The sequence below is a fragment of the Pelecanus crispus genome, chromosome 3, assembly GCF_030463565.1.
Source record: "Pelecanus crispus isolate bPelCri1 chromosome 3, bPelCri1.pri, whole genome shotgun sequence".
Taxonomy (NCBI): Eukaryota; Metazoa; Chordata; class Aves; order Pelecaniformes; family Pelecanidae; genus Pelecanus; species Pelecanus crispus.
In genome coordinates this window covers 37,806,837-37,827,132 of record NC_134645.1, presented here as the reverse complement: position 1 = coordinate 37,827,132, position 20,296 = coordinate 37,806,837, and the positions used below count along the sequence as shown (strand labels likewise).

The 20,296-nt window shown below is 47.4% G+C and overlaps 1 protein-coding gene across 1 annotated transcript; it reads left to right on the top strand.

The window, feature by feature from the left end:
- Positions 1-8,006: 8,006 nt before the first annotated feature.
- Positions 8,007-12,749, top strand: SERTAD4 (SERTA domain containing 4). The gene is made up of 3 exons (XM_075708383.1): positions 8,007-8,184; positions 8,705-8,820; positions 11,979-12,749. Exons 1-3 carry the CDS (start codon positions 8,007-8,009, stop codon positions 12,747-12,749), a joined length of 1,065 nt encoding a protein of 354 aa, XP_075564498.1.
- Positions 12,750-20,296: the final 7,547 nt, after the last annotated feature.

The following is a 20,296-nucleotide window of genomic DNA, read 5'->3' as shown; positions in this document are numbered from 1 at the left end:
CTCATTTTGGAGTGGTTAAACAGGAATTTGCAAAGGAAATGAATAAGGGGACCAGCTTTTTTAATTTAAAAGGTTTGTCTAAGTAGAACCAAGCGACAAAGGAAGGCAGTGTAAGGTTTGCAATTTTTGTCGCTCTTGTCTAACCAGATTTACATCGTCAAAACCAAACCAAACAAACAAACCCCCCAAACCAACATGAGAGAGCACGAGCGGTTTAGAACGTGTGCATTACAAGTGATACAGAATATGCATTTATGATTCAAAATTTTAAACAGCTGAAAAATAAATATGCAAAGTAGATTGTTCTGTTTGCAGATGGTAATCCTGCCACACTGATTTTGCTCAGCTGTCTGATTTTTCAGTGTCTGCATCCCTGGTTCCTGAGGTTCCTGATTAAGAAATAAAATATGAGTCACGGTGCACGGTTACCTTCTGCACATCTGAAAGGGTAACTCAGTGACTGAAAACAGATTATTAGAGGCTGATCCCGCCCTGCTGAATTCGACGCAATGTCAGGGGATTGAAAAAAAAAGAAATCTCTTCCCTACTCTGCCTCTCATTTTTATAGCTGCAGGATAAAGGTTCCTGCCAGCTCTTGTAGATCGGCTTGCAGTAAATCAGCTGCCCAGCCCAGCTCTCCCGGGGGTCTCTGCAGGCAGGGACGGCCGGCGGGCAGCACGCTGCGCGGCAAGGTGAGGCGCATCCCTCTCCCTCCCTCTCCTGAGGATGACTCAGTCGGTTATTAAAAATTTCCAGCTTCCAGCTAAAAATGGCATCAGAAGCGGTGCCCCGGAGGGAAGAGGAGGAGATGCGAGAAATGGGTTCTGCTCCTGTCTCCGCTTCCTAACACACACACGCGCGCGCACAGAGCTGATGTGCAGCTCGTCTGGGAAAAGTTTATTTTGCAATAAGAGGGGTTAGTATTCTACTAAAGGCTTTTGCAAAGACTGGATCCAATTTTCGGAGCCTGTTGCCAATATTTGTGAGTCATTTCCTTGGAATCCTACCTTTGGTGTTTATTTCCCTTAGAAGGAAACTTGTAAAAGAATAATAATAGCTCTCATTCTTCGTGGAAAGTAGCACACAGCAAAGTGGGAGACAACTCACTCTTTGTTCCAAAACACTTTTTTTTGTTCGTTTTTGTTTACTTTCTTCAGCAGACAAAAAGTGAAGAAGGCAATGTAATTAACCCCATAAACCATCTAATTTACAGTGCCAGTGACATGCGTGCGCCGCTGCACCGGAGTGAAAGTTAAGTGGGGAAGCGGTTTTAATTGGTACCTCTTTTAAAGAACGAGTGACGAGAACTGCCTTGTGATTTGGGAACTCTCTTTATGTAACAGAAGGGCTTTGCTTTCTCAGGCCTGCCTGACTGCTGGGACCCCTTTTTCTCTCTGACTTCAATCCCAGCAACAGCATCTAGCACCTATTCAGTGTCGAAACCCATTGCAAAGGTAAACTAATCAGAAATACTGCCAGTTCTGTTGTGCAGCAATAGGAGCACCTTTTACCCTCAGGATACTAAAGTGTTTTGCAAACTAAACTCACGCTGAGCTGAGTGGATCCTGGACGGAGCTTTCTATGTCTAGCAGGACCACGCAGCCACCAGCGGGGTGGAGGCAGAGAGTATACGAGACATTTTGGCTGAGAACACTGGAAAAAATATTTATGCTTACTGAAATAAATACCATGGGGCTTTATTGTTCTCCTAGAGCAGGCAGGCGAAGCAGCCTTCAGGAGATGGCTGCAGTAAACTTGATGTCACCTTTTCTCATATCTGCCAGAGCCCCGTGGCAAAAAAATAGATCGCAAATTTGCTTGTATTTTCGCATATCTGCATAAATTCGGGGGCAAATGATAACTGTTAGAACCACCATTTAAGAGTTCACTGCATATAGGCTACCAAGAGTGCTGATAGGTGACATAAACCTACAAAGAAATAAAAGAGGAAACCTCTTTTCTGTCGGTATAGAAACCTCCTCTAGTTCTGCTTCATAGAAACCAGAAGCAGGAGAAAGCACAACTGTTAAGAATTCAAAAGCACATTTTCTTTTTTCATGTATTTTCTCTGAAAAAAATGCTTGCTAAGAAGATCAGGGGACCCTGACAAACCAGGTGTGCTGGTTTTGGCTGAGATAATTTTCTTCAAAGTAGCTAGTATGGGGCTATGTTTCGGATTTGCGCTGAAAACAGTGTTGATAACACAGGGATGTTTTAGTTACTGCTGAGCAGTGCTTACACAGAGTCAAGGCCTTTTCTGCTTCTCACCCCACCCCACCCCACCAGTGAGTAGGCTGGGGGTGCACAAGAAGTTGGGAGGGGACACAGCTGGGACAGCTGACCCCAACTGACCAAAGGGATATCCCATACCGTATGACACCATGCTCAGCACATAAAGCTGTAGGAAGAAGAAGGAAGGGGGGGATGTTTGGAGTGATGGCGTTTGTCTTCCCAAGTAACCATTACGCATGACAGAGCCCTGCTTTCCTGGAGATGGCTGAACACCTGCCTGCCTGCGGGAAGTAGTGAATGCATTCCTGGTTTTGCTTTGCTTGTGTGTGCGGCTTTTGCTTCGCCTATTAAACTGTTCTTGTCTCAACCCATGAGTTTTCTCACTTTTACTCTTCCGATTCTCTCCCCCATCCCACTGTGGGGGAGTGAGCGAGCGGCTGTGTGGTGCTTAGTTGCCAGCTGGGGTTAAACCGCAACACGAGGACAGAGTAACTCTGAAAAGTCTTTATGGGAAGAATTCAACTGAAAAGAATAAAAAGGAAAAAAAAATATGTGGGAATTAGGAAACTTAGAGAAATATTTGCTTGGAATTCTGTCTTGAGACACTTGAGCATCTGGAGTTGTATAATCTAAATTAGGACTGAAGTTAAGTGAAGATACCTTTGAAACACTTTCATGGAAGACTGTATCGTGACACAGAAATCAATTTCTGATTTCAAGTTAATTCCTTTTGCAGCAAAGAGTAAGTCCAGCTCTTGAAAAAGAAGAAAAAAAAAAAAAAGAAAGCAAAAAGAAAAAAACAGTGGATTCCTTGAAATTCCCTGAAGTGAGGGCCAAGAAATACAAGGAAAAACACTAGACTTGGCAGGTCTATAGTTTATCTATACCTCCGAAGGATGAAGAGCTGAATTGACCCCATTGGCACACAGACCTGTTGTTCTACCAGTCTAGTTATTTCAGCCAGCTTTAACCCTTTCATTTCACCCTTGTATCATGCTTATGTTAGATGGCGTTACGCACATTTCTGATATGAGGTGCAGCTGAAGGAACAGAAAATCATCATTGCCTGGGGCCTGCCTGCACTGTCACCTGTCCCCATTCCCCTCTTCCCTCTGACTCCTCTCTGCCGTCTCCAGCTTGTGGCTCAGCATCTGCCTTGCTGCAGACCAGTGACAACTCTGCACTGACACTGGTGCGATGAGATACTGCAGTTCTCATCTATTTTATATCAACAAGAGAAGGAGAAGATCTCTCTCCCAGCCTGCTCCCAACCCATGGCCTGTCTCTTGGAAGTCCAATTTTCCATTTACATCGAGCATGGCCAATTCTAGATGCTTTTCCACTTCTTGCAGCCTTGCTGCTTGCCTTGCCTCCAGAGCCCTGAGCACAGGGATCGTCTCTTGACTCTTTGCTTTCATTTACTGTGACTGGGCTGCCCCAGTGTGCGGCGATTCGGTGTCCCCAGTGTTTCCACTGCTTCATTCATAATGTTACTATACCTCCATGCATATCTATCCAGACAATAAACGTTTTAATCAAGGCCCTCATTATCTCCCATCTCTGTTTGTAACTTCCTCCTCCTTGAACTTGTGACATATCAGCCAGTTTGATCTATTCAGATGCAAGCTCCCAACATCCTCTTCCCTGCCCACTGCTGTGGCCAGAGCCAATCTGCCACCCACCTTTCCTCCTTATTTGCCTGCATCTAGTCTTTTATTTTCACATGCTACGTTGTCACAGCTCCGCCTTAGCTGTCATCGCTCCATCATCGTCTCTACTGTATGGCTCTGCTGTCTTCGCCAGTGATGCTGGCATCCTCGTGCACTTATCTGCCACTCCTGGGGAGCCTTATGCCCTCTTCCACGATGCTCTTGCCCAGAGGATGCCCTGCCTTCCTCAGCAAAGTTGACGATACCAAACTTTGTTGCAGCAACCGTAAAGTATATAGTTAACAATGAGGTTATCCTGGAATTGTTTAAGTGTGATATAGTTGGGTTTTGTTGTTTTTAATGTATGTACACCAGTCTGGGTATGTGATTGTGCCTTTCTCCTTCCTCTCTCCTGCTGTCACTTGTTTTCGTAGACTGTGGGTCTGCCACAGCCTGCGTGCAGTGCTCGTGCAGTGAGATTTCTGACTGCTTCTGCAGCATAGATTTTCTGTAATGCCAGAAAGGTAACAGCTACCAAAATGATGGCAATTTTTTTTTCTAAGCACTGCGATCCAGATGTTAACAATGGTATAGTACAGTTAAGAAACGCTATTCTCTCCTCAAGTCCTGTTGTTGTGCAATGGAAACGCTCCAGAGTATATGATAAAGACTGAAACCGCTGCAGTACTTGGGTACAAACCCAGGAGTTAAGACAGGAATAGCCGCCTAAGTCTATCCCCTTGTCTTTGTTGATCTTGGTGAGACCTGCAGCATTATTGTCGCAGGCATTTTATATTTAAGTTTGGGTTTTTAGAGGCATTCTGGAACTGTATAAAGAGCCCTTTTCACTGACATCGCATCAGGCTTGTTATAATGTGAATGGCATCATTACAGTTCTCTCATTAACATCATAATGGCTCTGGAGGAATAGTGAGTGAAAACCCCAGCAAATGGAGTAGCCTAGCAATGTATAGTAGTCTTACTGTGTAAAACTGAACGGAAAAAGTTTGACATTTTAACCTTCAGGCTGCTGTAGATGCCTCGGGGTGTCCTCGCACTGCATGCATTTGGCTGAGAAAATGGAAAAATTGTGGTAGCCTAAGGATGGAGGGCTGGGTTCAATAAAAATCTGCGCCTGGCTTCCATGCCACTGAAGCCCACACAAGGCTCCCAAATGGGTTTTTCAAAATTGAATCCAGCCCTAAGTGTCAACCTTTTGCTGTAATTTTGTATAGTGAATGCATTGTGTGCTCACATGTACATCTTTCATCCTTTATTTCCAGTGGCGTTAATGGAAATGTAACAATGCGTGTGCTGTTCTGTAAAGTCTCGTTGAAACAAACAGGATTTTGGATGACATCCCTCCATTGCATACGATAATGTAATATAAATGGGTTGGGCTTACGGCTGGAGGATGATGAGATCTGGTTCTATTTCTGGCTCTGACACTGAATTGCTGCGTGACTTCTGGCAGGATACTCAGGAGTGGATTTTGCCACCCTTAATGGGGAGAAACAGTAGGTTGGCTCTTTGGGAGCAATGCCAGAGGTCCCGTTTATGGAGCTGGGTCCAGCAGTGCTTTTTCAGTAAATATCACCTCGTACTTCAGGCTTCCAGATTTGCCGTGTCCAACTTTACCTTCAAGGAGGCAGACTTTTCCCACATGCCGAGTACTCGCAGCTCCCTTCCCACTCATTTGCAGCAGCTGGAAAACAGCGCTTCTGCAAATCAGATGGGGGCAAATAGCATGCCCAGAGTCACAAGCCCTTTTAATAGCCCGGTTCTCAGCTTCTGTGTGCTGAAGCAACTCCTTTGCTACAAAATGGGCCTTATTTTGTAGCTGAGTGCCACCTGTACAGCTTTGTAATGCATGCTGAGACCTACAAGCTTGGTTTGGGGCTTTGGCCTTATGGTTGTTCGTTTTTTGTTTGGGGTTTTTTTTTTTTTTTTTCCTTAGGGAAGCTCTATTATTTATGCCTTGTTTTTATACAGTTTGGAAACATGGAGAATGTGCGTGGACAGTAGCTGTTTATAGAAGTTAGCTGGCCTGCCTCTATTAATTTTGCATGTTGTAAATAGCAGAAGCAGTTCATTTACTTTACCAGCTGTCCAGAGAACTCAGTTTTTCAAGATAAATCAGCAGCACTGTGCAGAAGGCATCCCAACACTTCCTTCCTTCCTTCCTGTGTGTTTCTGCTTAAGCATAGAAAGACCTATTTGTGATGAAATATGGTAAAAAGAAATGCAGTCGAAATCTCCGATTCTCATAAAAAAATTCCATAAAGAGACGCTGAATTCATTATGAGCAAAGAAATCCTGACTTGCCCAAAGCAGCAGTGAGTTTCTTCCAACCCTTGTTCTCTGAGGACAAACACTGAGTGTTGACATCATGCCAACGTGAGAAGATTGATGTCTCCCTGTGAGTGATTCCTCGGTGCAGATTAATGAGAAGAGTCCACGGGTGCTTTCTAATGACAGCGTAATCTTTTCAGCCACAAAACAGACGACTTTTTAGCTGTTTCTTGGGCCGCTTTTTGGCCCTGCTCTTAGGTCAGCAGACTGACCCACTTGTTGTTTTGACCAGTCTTTCCATGTGTCGGTACTCAGCTGGTAACAAAAGGTGCAGGGAATAAATAATACATATTGTCTGTGCCATGGATAACTTCCAATGGGCCAGTCTAGTGGCTTGCCATTCCCTGTGTCATTGTTTCTTTGCCCAGGAAATGCAGGATGGCACTGATGGGCTACTGCAAGAAAATGACTGAGAGCCATATGCAGCGCGTGATCGTTAAGTTGACTCTGAGGAGGGGGTTCAGGCACCCTTCGGCACGATCGCAGCGAGGTCTGGTGGCCTTTACTAGGGCAAACCGCTTGGGGATTTCCCCTTCACCTCCCATTTTCTGCCCCATTGAGGAGCGTAGGGCAGACCCACGCCCGCACGCACGCATCTAGGGAACAGAGAGTTAGCGCGTGCTGGAAGCCCATTTCTTAATAAAGTAGCAGCCTTGTGCATTCTTCCAGGATTTAAGAAAACAACTGGCAGATGTGAATGATTTATTTTTCCTCCCTCTTCTGCTGCGGTTTATTTTTTCCTCTTGTTAGCGAGCGCTCAGCTGCTAAGACAAACAATCGCTGAAATTCCACCTGCCCACCTGCGGCCCCTCCTTCTCGCCGCTTCCTCGGGCCCTCGTCTTCCTCGGGAGGGCTGCGCCGAGGGGAGACTACATCCCGCTTTCTTCGAGAGAGGAGGAGGAGGAGGAGGAAGGCGAGGGAGGGAGGGGCCGGGCCGCGTCTGGGCGCATTGTTCCGCGCTCCTCTGCCAAGAAGTAGGTGACTATGAACTCATCCCTTGCCCCTCGCAGAAAGTTTGCTCCCTCCCCTCCCTTCCCGCCTGCTGTCGCGGCAGGAGGCAGCTCGCAGCCTGGCGCTGGCCCTAGAGTCCCCGCTCCTGCTTAATATTCCGCCTGCTCCGCCGATGTTGTGCTTGGCTCCGGTGGGACTGCAACTCACGGCTTGAAACCGGAGCCAATTTTCTGTCTTAGGCTCGCGGTGTTTTGACTGGAGGCAGATCCAGTTCAGCCCGATCGGGGCTGGTGGAAACAACTACCTAAGTCTCTGCTGTCTGTGTCGTTCGGGAGGGAAGAAAGAAGAAAGAAAGGCGATCCCGAACTGCTGGGCGCGCTCGCTCTCACACTCACTCACACACACACACACACACACGCACACGCACACACACGCAGCCAGCCTCGCACTCCCGTCGGTGCCGGGCGCGCCGTGCCAACGCCGCCGGGAGGAAATGGGGAGCGAGTGAGCGGATCCGTGCCGGTGTGTGAGCGGGGCCGGGGGGCGGCGGGGGGGGGGGGGGGGCGCACAAACTCCCGGCGCGGGGGACCCCGCGCCCTTTGTGGGAGAGGGCGCCGGGCTTTTTGCTGCCGAAGAAGGGGCAGGGGTGCCGGGCAGGCTGCAGCTGCGTGCGTGTGTTGTGCCTGGGCGCGCAGAGGTGTGACGGCCCGGGGGGCAGCGGGGCGGACCGGCGCGGGCGGGGGGCAGGTGGAGGGCTGCCGGAGGGCTGCCGGCGGCCGGGCGCTCACCGCGCTGCTTCGCTTCCAGGTGCCGGCGCCCGCGATGACCCTGGTGCTGCCCATGCAGCGGCTGGGCCGCCCCATCGCCGCCGAGGGAGCCGCCGACCTCGCCGCCTACCGCGCCCTTTGGGAGCCGCCCTGCTGCGGCCGCCCCGGCCCCGGCCCCGCCGCCCCGGCCCCGCCGCCCCCGGCCCCGCCGGCGCCCGGGCCCCCCGCCGCAGGTAGGCACCGCCGGGGCCGCGCCGATCCGCGGCGGCGGGCGGGGGGGGACGGAGCTCTGTCCGCGGAGGGCGGCGCGGCGGCGGCGGCGGCGGCGGGGGGCCCGGGCGGCCGCGGGCTGAAGGCGGGGGCTTCTCCCACGGGCGAGCGTGGCGGGGCCGCGGGGTTCGCCGGGCGCCGCCGCACCCCACCCCCCCCACCCCCACCCCCAAAACGGCTGCCCCGGAGCGGCGGTGAAGGCAGCCGCCCCCCCCACACACACACCCCCGGCCGGCCGCGGGCTGGGGGCGAAAGTTTCGGGGCTGCCGGGGCTGCCGGTGCTGCCCGTTCCCGCGGGCCTCGGCTGCCCGGGCCGGCGAGCGGCGGCTCAGCCAGGTGAGGGTTTGCTGCTGGTGGCTGCCAGCGTCTGTGGAAACAGGCGGTGGAGTTCTCCTGTAGCGCGAAGGGAAATGAAAAGTATTTTGTTTGGAGAACCTCCGGCAAACCGCATGTCATTTGTCATATCTGATTTATTACCCGCAGGATCGCATTACAGGGGAATTTCAAATCCTGTAACAACATCCAAGATCACATACTTTAAAAGGAAATATGTGGAAGAAGAGGATTTTCATCCACCACTCAGCAGCTGTACACATAAAGTATGTTTTCTAATAGTCATTATCTTTACTTCGAGTTTCAGATGCTTAGTAACACTCGATTGACCCATTTCCAGAAGGCTGAAATACTCTGCTGAAATTAGGAGAACGATCCAGCTGTTTGCTCAGAAACAAATAGTTGTCACTTGTTCACATTTATTGTTTTATTGTCATCGAATTGCTTAAGAAGCAAAGGCAATTCTTCATTTATAACAACTGTAAATGGAAATGCTGAGAACAACTTCTTTTTTTTTCCGATTATTCTGTTCTTGGATAGTTTATACCGTGCTTACAGAAAACAGCTCTGTAACAGCGTTTGAACAGCAGAAACAAAGAACGTAAATAAAAAGGGCCCACGGTTCCCCACTCATTCAAAACTTTTTCCAGGGGAGGAAATAGTAATAGGTTCCTTGCACCTCAAATGGGTTACAGATCCTCTAGAAAACCAGAATGACTTGGAAAGCAAGTACAAGCTCTTTTGGTACTTAATCCTGTTCATTAAAAAGCTAATAACTCCAAAAGAACAGATTAGTAAATGAAAGAATATTTTTTTTTAATGAAAGCTGTCAGGGGAGGGATTAGAGCAAACATTTCCCAGGCCAGTGAATACGTAAATTGAAATCTAACTTTTTTTTGTGTGTGTGTGAGAGATTTTACGCTCTCGTTCATTAAGGGCTCAGTCCTGTAAGGAACTGAACGCCTGCAGTGATGTGCTTAAGGATAGCTGATGCCTTGAGACACCGTCCTTGCCTTGCTGGATCGTACCTGGCCCATGGCAGTCCAGCGCTGCCCATGCGCTTTTGGCAACAGAAAGGACACAATATAACCTGATGAAAGCACAGAGGATTAAAGCACAGCTTATGGGAGGCAATAGCACCACAAGAGCCCCCGAGACAGAAAGCTAAACCAGATCGAGATGCATAGCAAGTTTATACGTTATCTTTATCTGCATCGCAGAGGCAACCTCCTGAGACGCGAGGAGAAGCGAGTGCCTCGTCCCTACCACGGGCACCGGCTGGGGAGGTCTGCCCGGAGGGATCCTGTTTCCCTGGAGGGATTTCCACAGAGGAGAAGCGAGCAGTAACACTGAGCTCGCTTCCCAAGGACCTTAGAGTAGCCAAAGGAATTTTCAGCTACAAATAGTGTTGGCTGGAAATAAGTACCTGACCAGGAAGGTGAAAAACTGCCCCGCCATTAATTCCAGAAGGTGTTCGGTCTGCTGCCAGAGCAATGAATAAAGAGCACTGAGGGTGTTGAAAAATGTGCTCTGGTTAGCAAGCGTGTCTCCCACATGTCACATCACTCTCTGATTTCAGCCAGCTTTTTTCTTGGCTAGATTGTTGGATTTTTGCATCAGTGATTGTTTTCCTCGCAAAGAGGAGGAATAGTTACGTATCCCTTTCTAACAGTATAAAAACCAGCTGTAGAGGTATTGGTAGGATAGACCTGTCCCAGACATCATTTTGTGCTGTCAGAAACCCTGGGTCACCGCTTTCTTCTGTTCAGCGCAAACGTGTTTTCTACTTTGCAGCACTGAGCTCTGGGGAAGGGAGGATGCCCACCAGATTTCTTTGAATTTCTCCCTTCTGCTGCCCAGTAAAGAAAGAGTTATGTTCTGAGATTCCTCATCCCATAGAGGGTATGATGGCAGGGCCTAGAGCCCCTCTCCAGGGCTGTTGGCGGACATTTGTAGTAGAAAGCCTTTGACAACTTGTTCCTACTGGTGGCCCTCCAAGACGTATCTCCAGGAGGATCACAGTTCAAGGCTTACTGGTTTGCTCCAGGCTTTTATGGCTTCACTGACTATTGCTGCAGCAGGTATAAAGGACACAAATTAACCTCTAGGCTTAATATAATTTAAAATGAGTCGTTCATTACAGAAAATTACTCTCTCTAGCAAAAAAGAGCTTCAGCTGCAAACGCACATGAAAACGCAGCCAGTTTTTGTTTTTACGAGGCACTGTGCTGCTTGTAAGCCCTGCAGACAGGACCAGGCTGTGGAAAGAGCTAGAGGGCTGAGGAGAGCTGAATGGATGTGAAAAGCAGCTGTGCTTTAAGCTCTTTCAGTCCTCATAGCTACGACTTCCACTCTGCAAAAATGCCGTAACCATGTGGGAAAGGGAAGAATGATCAAGCCACAGATGGGGGGGATTTAGAGCGGTCTCTCTTTGTGCTGTGCTGCTCTCCTCCTACGCAAACCAAATTCTTACTAAAAATGAAAATTAGTTAGTAGTGCTTACAGTAGCATGCGTTGCCCCCTCTCTTAGTTTGATTCCCAGGGTAGCGATTACAGCGCAGAATCCGGGGCCTCCCGGGGGCAGTAACCTGTTCATGCTGCCAGTGCTGAGAAAGGGAGTCCTGGAAGGACCATGGGAGGGAGAACAAATCTGTGGGCGTTGAGCCAGGATTTCTGCAAATCCCTATCCTCTCTTCGTTTCCTGACCTTGTCCCTGCCTATCTGCGTTCCCACCGGTCCTGTAGAGCGCAGGGTGTAGTGTGCAGGCCAACAGCTGCTCTCCAGATGCCGTGATGCTTTGAGATGGGTTTCTCCCTGCCTCCCTCCCTGCGTGCACTTTTGTACACAAGAGCAGTATATGGGAGCTTGGCAAATGGAGACCTCCTCGCTGGAGGGCCTCTTCCACCGGCAGCGGATGAAATGCTCCGACACTTGCCGCGTGAGGCGATGGCTGCTGGCTGCATCTTGCAGACCTTGAGGCCGCAGGAGGGGACCTTTGCTTGGCTTCAGAGCTTTGCAGAAGCCCCACAGGGGTGGTGGAATTGGGTCCACTGACATCAAAAAGCCCCCAGCCTTCACTGGAGCAAAACTGAGCGACAATTTTACGTTCTAACCCCAAATGCAAATAAAGAGCCGGATGCGTGCATCTGGATTTCGCTCTCCCGTCCTGGATTCGTGCCCTGCGATTGCCTCTGTGGTGTAACCCTCAGCTACTTACCTCCTAAACCTGGGTGAATGCTGTGGCCCAGAAAAAGCAGGTCCCCAGCTACATGGGTGTGCAAAATGAAAAGCCAGTTTTAGGCGCCTCAGAAAGAGAATGAGAAAAGTAGTGACATGGGGAATACTTTGCTTCGTTCTCTTTCTGCTTGCCTGGAACAAACCCGCTTGCCCTCAGTTCCATATCTTCTGTCTTTTGCATTTTCAGACAATCTCCGTGTTTGAGGAGCGGGCCCACATTCTATACATGTCTTTGGAAAAGCTGAAATTCATTGATGATCCCGAAGTCTACCTGCGGAGATCTGTCCTCATCAACAACCTAATGAAGAGAATCCACGGAGAAATCATCATGCAGAACAACTGGTGCTTCTCCGCCTGCTCCTTCAGTGGCACCTCGCCACAAGAGTGGTTTGTGCCTCAGGACTGTCCATACAGAAAACGCCTTCGGATGGCAAAGGAGGAGTACGAGAAGCTCCACACGTGCTGCTTCTATCAAGAGTGTGGCAGTCACTATTTAAATCTACCCTACTCTGTTAACGCTAGTACAGAAAATACTTCCTCCTCTTCCTCCTCCTCCTCTTCCTCCTCCTCCTCCCCCTCCTCCTCCCCCCCCATTTCTTTGCCAAGCTGTTCCCAGCAGGTGGATTATGACATTGGCAGTGCCTCTTCTTACAGGAGTGATGACCAGATACCTGCTAATGAAATATTCATCACTAATGCCAGGTCCCACGGTAATCAGGAAAAGGCAAAATTTAATGACGAGAAAGGAGGTAATGAACCTGAGCGAGAGAGCATCGCCCTAAACTGTGAACCTGTAAGAGGCACCCATGCTCTCGAATGTAAAGGCAAATTTTATGACTATTTTGAGACTGGATGTAATGACAAGAGCGACATAAGTGAATCTTGGAAAAAATCCTTAAGGAAAAAGGAATCTTTACCAAGTAATAAAATGTGCTGCAGCAAAGGAAGTAAAATATGAGGCATCTTTCTTGCTCTGTTGAAGCATGCGCAGCATGTTCATTTGTCTATCAAATTTTTATTTTGAATGGGTTTTTTACAGTTTTCTACAAATGATACAACCATGCCACAAACATTACGTGTAGTTTTAAATGACTGGAGAGCAGATTGCGTAAAGCGTCTCTGTGATCTGCATCAGCCGGCTATTTATAAATATGGAGACTTCATAAAGAACGCAGTTGCGTTACTGCTTAGCGCTATAGTCTGTACAGCTATGGTGTAGCTTTCGTTGCTGAAAATACCAATCAGCCAGATGGGGAAAACATATCGTTTTATATATCCCCGCCCCCAAGAAGTCTGCCATTAATTAAGAAGAACCTCCATTGTGTTTACCAAGGAATTACAAGTCTGGTAAACAAATTGATGCTACCAGCAAGGGTGATGTGCTCCTTGTAACTCAGTATTTGTTCTGACAACGGACTGTCTTCATGGACTGGGAACAAACCATCCTTACGTTTTGTACTGATACTCATGAATTCCTGGATTCAGCGTCTTGTTCAACTGACAAAATAGGACATAGCATAAAGAAATAACCTGCTTATGGGATCTTAATCAGAAACGCAACACGCAGCTGAAGTACTTGCACGTTTTCACCTCGGCTGTAATAACTAATGAGGCTTGTTGTTACACAGGGCAGGTTTTTTTTTGGTGCCTTACTTTTTGTCTTAATTTTTGCCAGCGTGAAAATTAAGTATAAATCAGTGATACAGCAGGGATTTAACCTAAACAGAGGAAAAAAAAAAAAAAAACCCACAGGGTGGATCAATATTATTAGAAACCTTTAACCTTTGAAGTACTGAGTTCAACTTCCTATTCAAACATCTCTGTTCTTCCTTTTTGACGCTCAATTGCTTTTTGATTTGCCATCCTTAGGAAGGGATTTAAGAAACAATAGAGAGATGTCTCTTGTAAACAAGCATTCGATGCTTGAGTGTTTCTATGGCAACTGTCTGTTGCTGGGGCTCTTTTTTTTCCTTCTTCGTATAATGAAGTTCATGAACCAGTGGCATGTTTTATACTTTATTCTGTTTCGCATAATTTCTCTCTTTTAGATTGCAAAAGCATGCGGGAATTTTTCTATGACTTTTGCCGTTGATTTAAAAAAGACAAGAAAAGAAAGCAAAAAGCACAATGTTAATCGATAATGTGGCGATAAACATGATTTTATCTGAATGAATGTAAGGGGTTTAATTTTAAAAAAGAACATTTTGGAGAAATGAGCTGAGATTTCAGTGGCTAAGGACAACATTTAGTCATCCCTAGGTAGACCGTTTGCAAAAGTGTGCTGTTTAAAATGCCTGGAAGACATTAGTCGGGGTTGGACCGAGAGCATTGTGAGTCTTACATCCACCAAATTAATTAGGTCCCACAGTCCCCATAACAACTGGCAGGATGTGCTTGGCAAAATAGCCGCATCCAAGCCATGGCTGACTCATAATAGCTGCCTGTTCCCACAGCATCATGCACTCAAGCGACATCTTCTCTGCTTGGTCCTCGTCCAGAGGGCGAAATTCCCTTCTGTGCTGGGGGAGCGGCCAGCTCAGCACAGGGCACCAGGGTCCCGGGGGGGGGACATCGCCCCGGGCTGCCCCCGGCTTGGCGCTGGACTCAGCTGGGTCTCTGGGCCAGAGACCTCCTGCTCTGGGTTTCACGGGTTCAGCCTGAGTCCTCCTGGGCCGTGGTTATTTTGGGGAGCGTGCACACCCCACAGTCACGCTTACAAGCTGGACAGTTTTTGTGATTAAGCCCAGCGGTCACAGGAAACAGCTTCCCCCCGCCCCCCGCCCCCAGCCAAAGTGACCACAGAGAGAGTATCTAGGACGTAAATCAATGATAACCTTTATGTGGTCAGGTGAGTTGGAACTGACAAGTTTGTAAGGGTTATCCTTGTGAAGAACAACAAATAAAGAAAGTATAAATCCCACCTGATTTCTCCAAGACAGAAGCTTTTTTTATTAATAATAATAATAATATTAAATATAGATCTCATTCATACAGTGTATGAGTAGGATCATCATTTAGACATTTGTCCACAAGGACCAATTTTTTAAAAAAAATGATTTTTCTTGTGTTATACCCAGATAGTCTAGTAATGTCTGCTCTTTTCCAATATTTGATAAACACTTGATGTTTGAAGCTTAAATATTAGATGCTTGTATACTAATGTGTTGTTGTAGTAAAGTGAAATTTCCTTGATATATATTTATTAAAATGACCAAAATTCATTTTAATTTTACATCTCCAATGGCTACTGGGTCCTTCCCCGCATGTTCCCCTCCCTCACCCAAGGACGTGCCATTTAATCGAACTGCTCCCTGTTGAAGAGGTTAGGCTGCAGTTGACTGCGCACCTCACGTTGAGTCCAGGACGGAGCTCAGCCTTCTTGGGCTTTCAGGAGCCTTTCGGACAGTCTGGAGGTGCACTGAGAAGCAACAGACTTCTCTGCGGATTTGCATGTACAGCCAAGGATAACACCTGGCCAAATGCTGCCCAAGCCACAAATCGGCTAACACTTTTGGGGGGGCGCTGAAAGCTTTGTGACCCTAAGGGGCTCCTTGGTCTTCAAGAACAAGCCTGCACACATAACCCATTGCAGAGTCTTCTGAGTTGAATTTGCACCAGCTGAAGCGATGGATCAGCGGAACTCTGTCTACTCCAGCCTCTTGAACAGCTGCTTTAGTTCTAGGGATGCCTAGAAATTAACCTGTTACAGCTCTGGACAGTCTTACTGAGTGTCATCAGGGTCTGTAAGGGGTGAAATGTCATCTAATGAAGGTTGGCCTAAGGATAAGTGGTCTTTTATGCCTTTCTCTGGACCCTGCCTCACAAAATAAGAGCAAATGGTGAAAGTAGGTGTATTGGACTCAGGAGTCCACTGAGTTATCCTGTTTGCTTCAGAAGAGACAGAGGTATTTCATATCAGAAAAGGGAGTTGGAAACACTCTTGCCCAACTGGCAGAAATGCAATAGACCTTGATAGGATTTCCAACCTGGGCTAGGCTGAATGGATTTCATGGTTTAGATTTGGTTTGATCTATGGCATGTGAAGAGTGTAAACCTGATAGGCCTTCTCCCCACTGCACACTCCACTACTAAGGACATTTTGCTAGTATCACCAATTTTCAAGAAATAGTTCTTTTCCAAGATTGTACTAATGCCTTTCATCCATTATGTCCCATGCATAACTCCTAAATGAATGCTCCTGAACTTGATCCTGGCCTACCTGCCTGGAAGAACTGCACAGAAGAGCTTCTCTCTAGGGAGGTGGTTCTACTCTCTGTCATAAGATACTTTGCTCCTAGAGCGTAAGACTATAAAGTACTGTGCCTTTCAGTGGGCTAATCCCTGCTTACAATGGTACTTCAATAATACATGGAAAACAGCAACAGAAAAAGATGTTTCTGTTGTCGGGTCTATTTTGCTGTCACTAGGAACAGAAGTGTCATTTCATCTTCAGGTTCATTTTCTACCAGTTAAGACATTTCCCTTGGAAAAGCATAGTTCACTTGAGTTGAAAAAATTACGCTTCTTTTTCAAAACATGTGGCATACTAACATTGTGCTTCATATATACTCAATACTCTTGGTAAAATTTTATTATTTTTACTGGATTAGCTAAACTGTTGAAACAGCTTAACAAGGTTACTTAAGCATCCCCAGCACTCAAATAGCCTCAGCTGGCACCAATTTGCAATGCCAGCGTAGCAGCTGGCTCCGAGGAGAAAACAAATGCAGGCTGAGCCGCAGAAATGAAGTGCTTCTTTCAGTCCTGAAGGTGTTACACCCCAAAGCAAAGTTGTGGTAAAGAGATGTTTTTCACATTTCATCTTCCTGTGCGCCCTCCATCCTCCTTTTACATCTCTCATCTACCGACAGTCGTTTTTGCTGAAGACCACGACACGCCGCTGGGGTGGTACGCTGGGTGCCACCACCCTTCGGGTTTGTGCAGGGGAAGCAGGAAGCTGGGTCAGAGGTGCAGCATGATCTAAAGGGAAATTTAAACAAACTAACCAGGCTGCAGTGTGTCTCGCTGCTTTGTGGCCCCTCTGGAGCCCCATGCCACTTGCAACCCACCCAGCTGAATGGCCTTTCCAGCTGCCGGTAGCTCAGATTGCCACTACAGTAGCGATCTGGTGATTAAAGGGCTGTGGCCGAAGCAGAGATGTGAAGGTGATTTCCAGCCTGCATTCCACTTGCCCATCACTGCCTTCTTGAGATAAAGGCTATAGCCAGAGGTGTAGCAAATGCAACTGCTGATTACTCACGCTAGGAACCTCGATAAAAGAAGTTTCTTAAGTTTTATCACAAAAAGAGCCAGTCAGTCACATCAGAGAAAGGTTTAAAGTGCTGTGGGGTAAAGGATTTCATCTGGCGTTTCATTCCGTGAATGCAACTCTCACGTGGAAGCCTCCCAAAGGGACCTAACCTTTTTCATTGCCTGTCCCTTGCTTTGCAACCTCGAAGAAAGGGGCTGCCCTCGCTTTCTGGAGGTAACCTTTTGGGCTGCTCAGTACTGGTATGAGTTTTTCTGCAGCTGCACGAAGCACCCCAGGGGCTTTTCCTGGCAGGGTGTGCAGAGCCTGCTAAAAGATCGCAGCCGGGGAAGCGCTGCAGAGGATCTTGCTGGAAATGTTAGGAGATGTGAATCTTCCACAAGGCATCCCATGTAACAGCCAAGCCGCTCAGTCACGACGACTTGGAATACACAGTAATTTCCTGTGTTTTTTCAATCTCACTTTAACTTCTCTGACAGATGGGGAAAGATGACTAAACCGAGGGAGTTTACAAAAGTTCGTCTTGTGGTGTTTGCAAACTGTCTCTGTGAGGTCCATTTTCTCTAATGTAAACACAGCCGTGGCAGGGTGCCGAGTGCCTTTGCAGCAGTTAATCCTGCTCAGCTTAAGGCTGCTAACGTGAGGTGCACCCGGCCAGCCGGGTCCGCACCGGGGAACGGAGCACTGGGGAACTGGTTTCAGCCCTGGGGCTGAGGGGTCTGAGGCTGAGACCTTCACTCCTCTTGGGTCTCTGCAAAGCAGCTGTGGCTGCAAGGCCAGACTGAATTTACCATTTGGGGTCAGTGGCTCTCCATGTCAGGAGACCAGGGGCCAGGTGTAGAAGGTTAGATTAAACTCCAGGGGAGTAATCATGTGAAAATGGTTGCATTTGGGGCTGTAGTTGGCCTGTTGTTGCTCTCCCTAGTCTTTAAGTCATAGCAAGGAAGCGAGTGCACCCCGGGGAAGGTGGAGTTTTAGTTCCTCAGCTTTGCAAAAGTGGTGCAGACTGCAAGGTATGCAAAGCTTTCTCACCAGATCCAGCTGAAAGGCCAGGTAGGCAAGTATGTTAACTTCTTTTAATCTCTGTGTTCAAGTTCCCCTCAGGAATGTAGGGAGTGTGAGGATGGGTGGTCTGCGTACACTCAGAAGTATGCACAATAAGCAAAAAAAACCCCAAACCCTCCAAAACAGTGAGATACTGGATTTGAAAAGTAACTTCTCTTTCATGGCTGGTAATTCTTCTCAATTAACGCAGCATCATTCTCCAATTTACTGCAGAGAGCGTCTAATCTGTCATACTGAGATTGCTAAAATGAGATGAATGGTTTATCTGCTGAAGGTCAGCCCCTCTACTGCTACCTCCTGCAGGGGTACTTCCCTCGTGGAATACCCCACTAGGCTCATCTTTCCATACCATGGGCTGTGTCTGTCTCCTGAGAAATCTACGGGCTCTGGCCATTGCGAAGGAGGGTGACGGGGTGGCACTGGTTGGTGGTCATTGCCAAGGAGGGTGATGGGGTGGCACTGGTTGGTGGCCATTGCGAAGGAGGGTGATGGGGTGGCACTGGTTGGTGGCCATTGCGAAGGAGGGTGACGGGGTGGCAGTGGTTGGCGGCTGTGCCTCCTCCATGAGAAACTGGCCTGTAGCTGTCACAGCCGCGTGTCTCCAGCAAGCGCAGAGGGACCTCCCGAAGGCACTTCCGCTGTCTCCTCGCCACCTTGCATTTCTAATATAGCATTTTTACTCGTACGCTACGGCTGGTGTCAAATGCTCTCTGGCAGTTTGCTGGCTGATGTTTCAGAGACTTTTTGCAGCTGGGTGATGGGCGATCAGACCCTCAGTTGGCGTGAGATGATGCTGTGCCATTGATTTTTGGACAAGTTGTGCCTGGTTGTGTCAGCTGACCACCCACACTTTTGGTTATTGTTGGTTTTGTCTTTCCCCTCTGCCTCATTTTCTTAATCAGAACAAGTTTCAAATGGCAATCCCCCTCCTCCACCCCATATATTGTGAGACCGGCTACTCCATATTTACCCCTTTAGTTAGGGAAAAGCCTCTGCCGCTGGGAACTGGAGTCAAGCAACAGATTATTTTCAAATGCAGTTTTATTCCCCGACTCCAAAATCACTTCTGTCTCTCAATATATGTGTAAAATCTGTGCTCTATTCCTTCATCAACCCTAAAAATCCTTGTAAATTTTTTTTTTTTTCCTCTATCCATCGCTCTTTCAGGGCGAAATCCTCTGTACTTATTTCTGTGAGTAGGCCCCACTTACCAGCCACATTCTCTTAGCCATATGGCTGCCATGGGGCCATTTATTCCTTTGAATAAAGTAGTGTGGGTTTGGCTCAAAACGCAATTGCCCTTTATATTACAAATCATCAGACAGTGCACATACATTAAGTGTTGTTATGCTGTAAGCATAATGTACTTTCAATATTATGTTTTCCCTAAACTCATCTTCTGTGAGTCTCAGGTATGACCAAAGAGACCTACATTTCTCAATTTCTGTTATCATTATTATTATCCTGAAAATATAGTTTGACTAATTTTTAAATGTTGAGCAGCCTACATTTTACCTGCAGAGGCTGAATACATATTATTCCTTCTTTGACCCCTTTCTCTGCGTGACAGATAGGATTCTGGTTTGCCAGGGACTAATTAGTGTAATACTGGCAAATTTCATTTTGCGTTTGCTATGAGAAGTAAGGTGCATAGTGTCAACGTAATCCTGAAATGTACCTTCATTGAAGGATTGCTCCAGCACTGAAACTTTAAAATAACCTGTATAGTCATCACAGTCATGAAGAAAATCTTACAATGCGAGTAGAGCATAAGCTACTGTCAGATCATTTTCTTTATTCTGCATGCAGGCTGAGACAAGGATTTTTATTGTACGAATTTATCCACCCGTTGAAAGCGCCTGTTTGCTAATTCTGAGGCTTAAAGATGACAGTGTAATGTCAGCTTTTGAGGTATTTCACTAGTGACCATTATAAATAAGACATTCAGCTAACGAGCTTGCCCCGCATTCCCAGTGGTCTTCTCAGCCTCTCAAGCTGCCGGTGGCCCCCGGTAGTCCCTTTCCAGCTGCCAAAGCTCCTTTTTCCCTTTGAATATTTCCATGTGCTATCAATAAAATATCTTCCTAGGCTCTAGAAGCACGGGGACAAGACAAACTCTTTTAACTGAATATCAACATAAATAATAGAAAGGCAACCAGGCCGATAATTTT

Excerpts from the sequence above, each read along its gene's own strand:
- SERTAD4 (XM_075708383.1), top strand. The coding sequence starts at position 8,007 with ATGACCCTGGTGCTGCCCATGCAGCGGCTGGGCCGCCCCATCGCCGCC. Across the intron at positions 8,185-8,704 it reads GCCCGGGCCCCCCGCCGCAG|GATCGCATTACAGGGGAATT; the intron begins GTAGGCACCGCC and ends TATTACCCGCAG. Across the intron at positions 8,821-11,978 it reads TCAGCAGCTGTACACATAAA|ACAATCTCCGTGTTTGAGGA; the intron begins GTATGTTTTCTA and ends TTGCATTTTCAG.